This window comes from Aquarana catesbeiana, linkage group LG05, assembly GCF_042186555.1.
Source record: "Aquarana catesbeiana isolate 2022-GZ linkage group LG05, ASM4218655v1, whole genome shotgun sequence".
In the NCBI taxonomy this organism is placed as follows: Eukaryota; Metazoa; Chordata; class Amphibia; order Anura; family Ranidae; genus Aquarana; species Aquarana catesbeiana.
Window position 1 is genome coordinate 312,615,930 of NC_133328.1, and position 12,445 is coordinate 312,628,374.

At 42.7% G+C, this 12,445-nt stretch overlaps 1 protein-coding gene across 2 annotated transcripts in view; it reads left to right on the forward strand.

Moving 5' to 3' along the window:
* The window catches only part of LPCAT1 (lysophosphatidylcholine acyltransferase 1), a 277,273-nt gene that overhangs the window by 114,643 nt on the left and 150,185 nt on the right, over positions 1-12,445 (forward strand). For both annotated transcript variants that reach the window (XM_073630841.1, XM_073630842.1), the window contains exon 2: positions 7,242-7,384. In XM_073630841.1, coding sequence (XP_073486942.1) covers positions 7,242-7,384 — 143 coding nt within the window. The remainder of the gene's footprint in view (positions 1-7,241; positions 7,385-12,445) is intronic.

Sequence of the window (12,445 nt, forward strand, 5' to 3'; positions counted from 1 at the left end):
TGATATCCACATATATAAACATTAAAAATGAATATAAAATAGTGACTGAGTGTAAAATAAGTAAATTGTTAGGTATTTTATTGTTAATTTATTTTATTCCATGAGTATATATTTCAGTTTTATACACAATGGTATGTATGAATTAAGTAGTATCTGTTAATTCTATTTCACCATTAACTTATTTTACACTATTTTATATTTACTTTTTATGTGTGTGTATATGTATATATATGCAATTTAGATTCTGTGCCTCTCCACTCTTCCTCCAGACTCTGGAACCTTGATTTCCAAATGAAACACAACATTTTCCACAGTCTGTGATGATTTGGGGAGTCTTGTCATCTGCTGGTGTTGGTCTACTGTGTTTTATCAAATCCAAAGTCAGTGCAGCCTTCTACCAGGAAATTCCAGAGCACTTCATGCTTCCCTCTGCTGACCAGCTTTATGGAGATGCCAATTTAATTTGCCAGGACTTGGCACCTGCCCACACTGCCAATACCTGGTTTAATGATCATGGTATTACTGTGCTTGATTGGCCAGCTCGCCTGACCTAAACCCCATAGAGAATCTGTGGAGTATTAAGAGGAAGCTGAGACACCAGACCCAACAATGCAGATGAGCTGAAGGCCACTATTAAAGCCACCTGGGCTTCCATAACACTTCAGCAGTGCCACAGGCTGATTGCCTCCATGCCCCGTCATCAAACTAAAAGAAAAAAATGCTTAGAATATATCACTCTGTGTGTAATGCATCTATATAAAATAGGACTTTCACTTTTTGATTTGAATTGCTGAAATAAATAAACTTTTTGATTTGATATTGATGTACCTGTATGGACTGAAATTGGGCCAGTCTCTGCTGCATTTGCTGAATTTCGATCCATGTATGGCCACCATGAGGTGGGTCTAAAGGTTTATTTATTTATTTTTTTATCTTAAAGGGTAACTCTTTCGTGTGGGGAAAAAAAAATGGCAAATAAAAACAAATATATAGTATACGCAATTGCAAGTCATATTGTAATTGAATGTTATCATCTGTAGCACTGAAATTTTCTGTAAAATGCAATATGGCTAGCTGCAGGAGTTCTGTACACAGATGGTGTACAGAACGCCCTCCAGAAATATCATTGCTTGCTTGTGTGATTGGCTCACTGATTTTCCCAGAAGTCTGCACTAATATGTCTGATTTCAGGCTTCCCCTGCAACAAAAATGTCATTTTTGGTGAGATACTCCCAAAAATAAATCACGCTGAAAGGAATGCAGACCCTACAATTTTCCTCATCAGAGCCCTGCAGGTGCAGCAGCTGATCATTATAAAACTACTCCCATTAGACAAAACAACAAAAAGTGGAGTTACTCTTTAATGGGGTTGTAAATCCTCGTGTTTTTTTTTCACCTTAATGCATCCTATGCATTAAGGTGAAAAAACACCCGGCAGTGACAGCCCCCCGTTTTACTTACCTGAGCCCTGGAACTTGACCCGGCGGGGATGCGCTGTCTCTCTCTGCCCGGGGTTCTCGGCTCTTGATTGGATAGATTGATAGAAGCGCAGCAATTGGCTCCCGCTGCTGTCAATCAAATCCAATGATGCGGGTGCCGGGGGCGGGGCGGAGTCATACATTCGGCAGCTATGGACGGCGAATTGTGGATTCGGGAGAGCGCCTGGAAGACAACCACCCCGGGAGAGCGCTTCTCCTAGGGGGTTATCTGATGTGGGGAGGATCCGCCGGGGGACCCCAGAAGACGAAGTTCGTGGCCACTCTGGGCAAAACAAGCTGCACAGTGGAGGTAAGTAAAGTGATTTAAAGTGACTGTAAAATCTTGTGTGTGTGTTTTTTTTTTTTTTCTTTTTTTAATACCAAATATGTTATACTTGCACTGTGCAGGAGTTTTGCACAGAGCAGCCCTGATCCTCCTCTTTTTGGGTCCCTCTTTTCTGCTCCTGGCCCCTCCCTCCTGTTGAGTGCCCCCACAGCAAACAGCCTGCTATGGGGGCACCCGAGCCGAGCTGCAGCTCCGTGTGTCCATTCAGACCCTCTCTGATTGGCTAACTGACTTTGACAGCAGCAGGAGCCAATGGCCCCTCTTCGGTGTCCCAGCCAATCAGGAGGGAGGGTCCCTGACGGCCAAGGGACTCGTGGACATCGCTGGACAGAGATGGGGCCCAGGTAAGTAATTAGGGGGTTCTGGGGCAACTGCTGCACACTGAAGGCTTTTTATCTTAATGCATAGAATGCATTAGGATAAAAAAATCCTTCTGCCTTTACAACTCCTTTAATGCAGTTTCTGCATTAGGTGAAAAAAAACTTCTGTGATTAGGAACCCCCCCAGCCCCCCTTATACTTACCTGAGCCCGATCTTGATCAGGTGCTGTGCCCAAGAGCAGCATTCCTCTCTTTCCTCACAGGACAGAGAGGCAGCCTAGTGGGAGCCATTGGCTCCTGTTGCTGTCAATCAAATCCTTTGACGAAGTTGGGGGTAGGCTGAGCCACACTGTCTGTGTCTATGGACACAGGTAGCGTGGTTTGGGATTGAGCCCGGAAGAGTATCCCTATAGCAAGAGGCTTGCTATGGGCCACTCTCCGAAGAGGAGCGATGAGCTTTGGCGGGGGACCCTAAAAGAGGAGATTCGGTGCTGCTCTGGTTGCCGCACGCTTGACCCCATCTGAACCAATAAGCTTATCTTGGTCTCATCATGGTCTTCCCCACCTCCCCTCCCCTTCCCATTCTCAATCCCTCTCATCTTCCGTCCCATTCCCACTTTCCCTTCCTCTTCTTTCCCCCTCCCCCTCCTTTTCTTTCACTCTCCTTTTCAATTCCCCATAATTTGTGATCCAACTTATTTGATTGGGTCCTTACTTACACTTCTTCAATACCTTGTTGGACAGATACCGGCGGTTTAACCCTGCTTTGGGCTCTTTTTCGGTCAGCCTACCTGTTATGCCATCCAGTGTCCATTTTCCATTTGGCCTTACATCAAGTCGCAGGTAAAAAGATCCTCCTATGGGTGGCTGTTGGATATTGGGTGGGGCGATCAACAGCATTTACATTTTTGTATTATAAGTCTGTACTGTTCCTAACCGTACTTTGTTTTATGCAGTATCACATCGAACTGCCCAAAAAAACATCCCCTGAGGAAGCCGTAAAAGGCGAAACATGTCAGGATAAGTCACTCCATTCTTCTGTTGAGTGACCACTTCTTCCATCCATGGTTTAGATGTGTAATTGTATCTGCGTATCCTATATACAGCCAATATTTTTAACTTGTCTTCTATACAAATAAACTTTAACTGTTATCTTTTGGAGTACTGTAATTAACTTTTCTGCTTGGCATCCTTAAAATCCCACCAAAAAACTTCCTCTTGTTTACATATACCTTCAGGGATGTTGGTGCCATTTTTCTGACGCCTATGTGGAGCAACAATTCTTTTTTTCAGATCCTCAGAGAGTTCTTTGCCATGAGGTGCCATGTTGAACTTCCAATGACCAGTATGAGAGAGTGAGAGCGATAACACCAAATTTAACACACCTTCGCCCCATTCACACCTGAGACCTTGTAACACTAACACATGACACCAGGGAGGGAAAATGGCTAATTGGGCCCACATTGGACATTTTCACTTAGGGGTGTACTCACTTTTGATGCCAGCAGTTTAGACATTAATGGCTGTGTGTTGAGTTATTTTGAGGGGACAGCAAATTTACACTGTTATACAAGCTGTACACTCACTACTTTACATTGTAGCAAAGGGTCATTTCTTCAGTGTTGTCACATGAAAAGATAGAAGAAAATATTTACAAAAATGTGAGGGTTGTACTCAGTTTTGTGAGATACTGTATATATGAACAATCTTTAGAATCACTTTAAGTCCCAGCACCTCTTGGATTGCTGCTTCTTCATTTGATTCAAGAAGTTGTCTCTGAATATAATGATTTGTAAAAGTGTGCTATCCCCTTAAGTTCAAGCATTTATTCTTTTAATGTGTGATTTTGTAGCTATTTTAATGTAGTAGTAATTACACTTACAGATAATTTGCACTTAGAAGGCTCCAAAAAGTGAGTTGTTAGTTTGTTAGATAAGCAGATTGCCAGGGTTTTATTTCTTTTGTATCCCAGATGCATGTGAAAGTAAAGGTTATCTGGCGGGAAGCTTGGTGGCGCTGATTACCCCGCCGCAGTCTGTCTGGCAGCTTCAGCAGCGTGCATGTGTAAACTTTGCCACCTTTCTGTCTAAAGTTGTGTACATTAATGCATAACTGAGGCTTACTGACTGTGTGTGAATGTCTGTCTGCCATCTCCCAAGAGAGCACAGTCATGGACCAGCCTTGTGAAAGGAATGAATAGCTATGCCTTTTGTAATGTGTGAAAATGAACCGCTGTGTGCCAGCTGTTCATCAATTAGATCATTGGGATAATATCAATAAACTTTCTTCAAAGAGCCATGTTTGATTATGACTTCATTATTCAGCCAAGTGTAAGAATTCTAATGCTGTGATTTTTTTTTTTTTTTTTTTATCTATTTTTTTTTTTTTTTTATTGCTCTTTTAGTCTAGCACTATCTACAGTCTTAAACCAGTCAAAAGAAAATAACTCCTAAAGCTGGGGTGCTGTCATTTGCATTTCAGTTTTAATGAGCCATTTTAAATTGAAGTTGTTATTTTCCACCCAAAACCGATGGTCAGATTTAGCCAGGTGCCGATGGGTTTATTTTCCCATCATAAATGGCTTTTGTCATCTCGCAGGAATTTTGCTGTGGAGTTCCTAGGACCTCCATCCATTGCTGCATTTTAGGGGTAAGTCCAAACACTGCTTACTGGGTTACAGAGCTTGCAACTGGAGGGATGAGACGTGTTAATAGGAAGGTGCAATGATACTTCAGTGGAGAGATCTTGCCTTTTGAGTTGCTGGGTGAGTTAGCCCATTAGTAACCTTCAATAGCTCTTAAATTATTGGATGCACTGACCCTTTAGGATAGCGTACTATACCTCATTTACTGTAAAAAAAAAAAAAAAAAAAATCAGTTTGCTCTAAAGGACATTGACAAGTACTCTGACTGGAACAATAGTAGATGCAAATGCAATAAAATTAGAGGTCCTATCCTGTAAACATTGTGGTAATCATTTAAAAGGGTAACAACAATCCACTAAATGCATACAACAGTTTATAATTGTAATGGTGGTTTGCTGAGTGAAATGTTCTCATAGCGCTGTGCGACTTGTGAATCCCCTTTGTTATAGGTCATATAACCACTAATGTTTCTGTGGTTAATGTCTGCACTAAAGCATTTTCTCTGTCAATGGCTTGTATTCAGGCAATTCTCCATAGTACTTTGTTACATACTGCAAATATCCAATAACCTCACGTACTGGGAAAATTAGGTATAATTTACGGAAAGCTTGTTTATACATTTTGTGTTTTGGGTTTTTACTGTAACTTACTGTTTTTTTTCAATGTGGCGGCTGCATTTTACACTTTTTTCCCCTACATTTTCCTCTGGTGATCCTGCCATAAACACATTTTTTGTCCTAGGGTGACATTGCTCACTCACTGTACTATATTGCGGTAAAAGGGTGCAAAGCCCTGTGATGTGTCTTACTTCATAGCAGCCAGTTTGTAAACTGCTCTTTGGAAACATTATATAAGCTTATTACACATTTGACCTTGTTTCACTTCATATTCTTGTTCTTAAAGGAAATTAAAAGATTTGTCAGCCAGCAGGGTTATTTAGTAGTTCTACAGGCCAAAAGTTTTTTTTTTTTTTTACCTTAATGCATTCCCTGCATTAAAGATGTAGTAAAGCCCCCTTGTTTACTTGTACCTACAGGTAAGCCTATAATAAGGCTTACCTGTAGGTACAGTAAATATCTCCGAAACATGCTTGGTTTAGGAGATATTTAATATAGTAGCATCCAGTGACGTCTCCGGAGCATGCACACTGCACTCTCAATGGACAGCATGCGTGGGAGTGACGTCATTGCGACTCTGCCATTTAAAAAGCCGAAGCCTGCGAACCCAGAAGGAAGACTGGGTGAGGATGGAGGGTTCCGTTCTAAGGTCCAAGTCTTTCATAATGTGCTAGTATGCAATGCACATGTGTGTGTGTTTTTTTGTTTTTTTTGCAATTTACTACTACTACTACTACTACTACTGTTTTACATTTTGCTGTCCTCCCCACCTCCCTAAATACTTACTTGAGTTCTCAATCTGTCCAGTGCTGTGCATGGCTGGATCTCTACTCTTCTCTCATCCTCTTCACACAGGGCCAATGGCCTGCTGTTGTCAATCAAAATCTGTGAGGAGGAAGGGGCCAAGCTGCGCTGTGTGTGTCTATGGAATTACAGCTCCACAGACACACAGCTCAGGTGCGAGCACACACCTGTGCCCCCATTGCAATCAGTTTGCTGTGGGGACACACAGAGAAAGGGAGGAGCCAAGATCACCAACGGGGGACCGCAGAAGAGCAGGATTGGGGCTGCTCAGTGCAATAGAATTGCACACAGCAGATGAGTAGAACATGTTTATTTTCATTTTTTTGTTAAAAGCCTTTCACTTTACATTTTATTGTTGGGTAGAGCAGATTGACTTTTCCGTAATGTCTGCATTTTACATTTATTGACATGTTCTAATATTGAATAACTGGATGAATAATAAAAAAAAAAACTACTTTTTAAAATTTTTAAAAAGCAGCTGAGCTCCAGTCAAGTGGCTTTGCATAGGCTGAGATGCAGTCATCAGTTTGCCACAGGCAGGAGGAAGCTTTTCCTCAGTCTCCTCACCTCTAGTGATCACATCTGCTGCATTGTAATTTTGTAGTAACATTGGAGACTGCGGGGGGGGGGGTTTGGGCTGATCTGTGTCAGACATGTGACACATTGTGACATTGTGAACACAGCCAGGTACAACTGCAGACACTCAGATTTACATGACTAATCCACCTCAGTCATCATATCCGTTAGACAAGTAGGTGCTGATGCTGAAAAATGCCTGAATAAAGATGAGGCCAACCATATGAAGAGACAAGCACCGAAGACATTGGTGGTGGAGTACTGTAAATTCTGAGAAGCAAATAAGTACCTTTTTAGAAGTGCTCATACTTGGCATGGATGAATTTATCATGAAAACGTTTATCTGATGCTGGGTATGCTATTTGTTTGCAGGTCCTGTATAATATGTAATAGTTTTGTTTTTGTTTTTTAATATGAACAACATAATTTAACAAGCTTATTGTTTTTGTCTTGTAGATTGCCTTCATGATGGTGACTCTCTTTCCCATCCGTCTGTTCTTTGCTGCTTTTATGATGCTCCTTGCCTGGCCTTTTGCTTTTATTGCTGCTATGGGTCGTACAGGGAAAGAACTTGAATCGCCTATGTCCTGGTGGAGAAAGTAAGTACACCTTTAACAAGTTTCATATGTTGGGTTATTTTCCTTAAACAAAAATAACAAAACCTTCCCACATACTCAGACTGCTTATGTTCTATTGCTTGCATAAGCAGTAGCTTAAGGCCCCTTTTCACACTGGGACGGGAGGTGCATCGACGGTAAAGCGCCGCTATTATTAGTCGTATTACTGTCGTTTTAGCGACGGTATTCGGTCGCTAGCGGGGTGGTTTTACCCCCCGCTAGGGGACTACAAAGGGTTAAAAAACAGAGGCGCTTTGCCGGCGGTATAGCCGCGCTGCCCCATTTACCTCAATGGGTAGGAGCGGTGTATACACCGCTCCTTCTCCGCTCCGAAGATGCTACTTGCAGGGCATTTTTTCCCGTCATGCTAGCTCACCTATCCAGTGTGAAAGCCCTCGGGCTTTCACACTGGAGACACAGCAGCGGCTGTTTCGGGTCGGTTTGCAGGCGCTATTTTTAGCGCAATAGCGTCTGCAAACAGCCCCAGTGTGAAAGGGGTCTAATGCATTCTGTTCCTCATCTGTGTGTGCCTGCTGGGAGCCACTGTTAATAATGTGTAGGGGGAGTGGCAGCTATACAGAGAGGGCGGGCAGTGTACTACATATGGCAGCTGAGAAGGTGTTCATTCTCCAGAGAGCTGCTATCAGTCATGGGCAGGGGGTGTAGCAGAAATACAGAGGACGGGTAGGTGGGCGGGTGGGCATTTTACAACATACAGCTGGGAAGTATATTCCCCATCTGTGTGCGCCTTTGTCCCAGAAGGTGTGTTTGCTATTGCGATCCTGCTAGGAGCCGCTGTCAATCATGGCTGGGGGGGGATAGACGGCATGAACCCCAACCCATGAAAAGAATACTGAAGGAACAGGCACATTTTGCGTTTGCATTCTTTAACTAATAGAAAAAGAATTTGAACACAACCTGACCACGCCAGCATGGATCTGCTTCTGTGCCTGCTGTGGTCAAGTTGAAAAATGGAAGAAGGGGGACCAATAGATCACCAGCAATTTTTCAGTGAAATAAGACCTAAATAGAACAGACTACAGCTAAAAAACATCTAATTGGACACACAGACACATGTATAAAATAATACATTTTAGGGTAACCTATGCTGTAAATGTTTATGTATCTATAAAAGTGCATGGAGGTAGCCAATATTGATATTATATATAGCTGCTTAACAAAGAGCTACATGGGAGATTTTCATTCCTTGTTTCTGAGAGATTCGCAGCTTCTTGTAGCAACCAATCTTGCATGAATAGAGTAATGTGCAATCATGAGAGATTGATAGCAACAGCATGCCGATTGTATAGCTTACTTCATTGGGAGTCATTTTTTTCCATTTGTTTAATGATCATTTGCTACACCTAGTGGTTAATGACTAGTGCTTGAGTTATAGGACTGAGCTATTAAAAATCTTCCATGTAGGTTTAGTTTTTTTCAGGTGACTGCTGGCCAGTGGTTAAATCTTTTAGTAGCGGGATACTGAAATTGCCCCTGTAGTTTAGTTCTTGGTGCTGGCCAGCTGTTGAGCTTTATTCCATGGTTCACCTTTGCTCCACTGAACCGTCAGTCACATCAAAACTACAAAAAAATAAGTCCTGTGGAGTGCCCTATCATTGTCGATGCGTAACATACTAGTGAGTGCATACAGCCATGGCCTCCCTTTCAACTGAGTACCCTGTGACATTATATACAAGAAATGTGTGTATGTGTAGACCATGCAGACAGGCTTTAAAACTTTTTGTGTGTTATGAATTCAGGGAATTGTGAAATTGCCCTGCTCTCGTTGCATAATCCCATCCTTGGTATCAGGAAGGCTTCGTTAATGATAATCCATCAATTTAATGAAGCCTTGTGAAACCAAGAATGGGATTTTGTTACTAGAGCAGGGTGGTTCCACAATTTTATCACCTCGCATCCTATCCTTAGACACAACTACTTTTTCTATGGTAGTTGTATCAAAGTGTCAGGGCTACCTGTGTGAATATAAATGCTTGGACATGTTCCTGACATGTGTTAGAACTAAAGTCTTGGATAAGCGATGAAACAACTTCAACATCACAGAACTTGTCCAGTTGAATGTGACTACTAGTAGATTCATCAAGATCTGGATAAATGAAAAGCTTCAGACATATTTAGGACCTATTATCTTCAGCTCTACAAGCTTCACAGCCCAAAGGTCATAGACTTTCCATGCCCTCTTGCATAAAGGGCACATACCATCAGCAGTGTGGGTCCTCCCAGTCCTATCCTGTGCTCTCCCATCTCATTCTTATGTATAAAGCGAAAAGTAACACTGATTATTAAAGAGGAGCTCCTGCAGAAAAAAATTACAATTACTGTAGCTACTGACTTTTTTTAATATTAAGACACTTACCTGTCCAGGAATCCAGCTGTGTCTTCACCCAAACCAATTTTTCAACCGGCTGTCGGGTGCTTCTGCCATCTCCACTAAGGGAAACCAACAGTGAAGCCTTGCAGCTTCACAGTCAGTTCCCTACTGCGCGTGCTTAAAGCATGCTGCACTCTCTGATTGGGCTGGCTGCAGAGGAAGGAGGAGGGTGCCGAACTTGTGTGTCAACCAGGTCCCCGCTTCCCCTTTTGGGTGGAGCTCCGCTTTAAGTCTAAAATACAGTCACAGCATACATTTTTATTTTAGAACATCATCATTGTAAAAGCAATATAAATAATTGATATTTGTAATTAATCCAGTATAAATTTACTTGAAAATTCACCTTTCATGTGGTGAGTGCTGCCTGTCTGCTGCTCATCTCTTTCCACATCTTCCTGGATTCCCTGCATGCTTTGCAGGTTCTTCTCTGCAGTTTACTTTCAATCTGTAAGGACAACATATCCCATTGTATCTTACCTTCTAGCAACGATTCCTGAAACTCCTTCTCTCAGCACCTCAGAAAGCAGGCTCTGTGAAATGTGTGACACAGCAGTGCACCCTCACAGGGCATAGTGACTACTTGTCATAAGTCATCAGAGTAAATGTGTGTGACGTTTCCAAAGTTTACAAACTTTAAGATCATTCAGATTATCTGTAACCTGATAGGAGGGGTCGCATATAGAGAAACGGATGCCCTCCACGTTCCTTCTGCAGCCACTGAGTGCCCACTTCTTCTCCCCCTCGCGCTGGCATTCAGTGGCTGAATATGAAAATTGGAGGGTATCTGGATGCCACCCCCACCCCCCCCCCCAGCTTCTTTCTGCTGCCCCCCTGTACTCTCTCCCCGCCCCCTGTGCTCTCTCTCTCTCTCCTATAAAAAGTCTACAAACCCCTGTTAAAATGTCAGGTTTCTGTGATTAAAAAAAACGAGACAAAGATAAATCATTGCAGAACTCTTTCCACCTTTAATGTGACCTATAAACTATACAACTCAATTGAAAAACAAACTGAAATCTTTGGGGGGGGGGAGAACGTAAAAATTAAAAACTAAAATAATGTGGTTGCATAAGTGTGCACACCCTCTTATAACTGGGGATGTAGCTGTGTTCAGAATTAAGCAATCACATTCAAGCTTATGTTAAATAGGAGTCAGTACACACCTGCCATCATTTAAGTGTCTCTGATTAGCCCCAAATAAACTTCAGCTGTTCTAGTAGGTCTTACCTGACATATTCTTAGTCGCATCCTGCAGCAAAAGCCATGGTCCGCAGAGAGCTTCCAAAGCATCAGAGGGATCTCATTGTTAAAAGGTATCAGGCAGGAGAAGGGTACAAAATAATTTCCAAGGCATTAGATATACCATGGAACACAGTAAAGACATCATCAAGTGGAGAAAATATGGCACAACAGTGACATTACCAAGAACTGGACGTCCCTCTAAAATTGATGAAAAGACCTGAAGAAAACTGGTCAGGGAGGCTGCCAAGAAGCCTACAGCAACATTAAAGGAGCTGCAAAAATATCTGACAAGTACTGGCTGTGTGATACACGTGACAACAATCTCATATATTCTTCATATGTCTGGGCTATGGGGTAGAGTTGCAAGAGGGAAGCCTTTTCTTACGAAGAAAAACATTCAAGCCTGGCTAAAGTTTGCAAAACACATCTGAAGTCTCCCAGAAGCATGTGGGAAAATGTGTTATGGTCTGATGAAACCAAGATTGAACAACAAAAACAACACTGCACATCATCAAAAGAACACCATACACATAGTGAAGAATGGTGGTGGCAGCGTCAAGCTTTAGGTCTGTTGTTCTTCAGCTGGAACAGGGGCTTTAGTCAAGGTAGAGGGAATTATGAACAGTTCCAAATATCAGTCAATATTGGCACAAAACCTTCAGGCTGGGTTCACACTGGTACAACAAACGCTCCGACATTGGGAGCTCATGTCGCATGACATGTGCCTATGGCAGCCGTCTTAACTGGTCCGACACAAGTTGGTCCAACTTTGAAAATGCTCCCTGCTCTACTTTGGTCCGACTTTGATCCTACTTCAGCCCATTGAATATCACTGAATTCGGATCGCCATCTTGATTGATCCAGCTTTGCCATGCGACTTGTGCTCTGATGAACTTGAAGGGGAACTCCACGCCAAATTAAAAAAAAGGAAAAAAAAAAAAAAAAACACGGCATGGGTTCCCCCTCCAAGAGCATACCAGACCCTTTGGTCTGCTATGGATTTTAAGGGGAACCCCACCTTTATCCGAGCGCACAGCCTGGCAGACCCCCCCCCCCCCCAAACCATACCAGGCCACATGCTCTCAACATGTGGGAGTGAGTGCTTTGCATTGTACCCCTACCCATTCACCTAAAAGAAAAAGTGTCAAAAGTATAACACAGAACACATGTTTTTAAAGTAATTTATTAGGCAGCTCCGGGGTCTCTTCTGACTTCTTCTCCGGCTCATCTGGCGACATTTTCTGCCTCCTCCGCTGATGTCTTCTGCCTCTGCTGGTTCTTCTCCCCTCTCAAGGTCTTCTCCGCTGATGTCTTCTAGCCCTCTCCGGTTCTTCTCCCTCTGTCCGCTGTCTTCTGCCTCTGCTGGGTCTTCTCCGCTGTCTTCTCCCTCTGTTCTTCTTCCGATGTTGAAT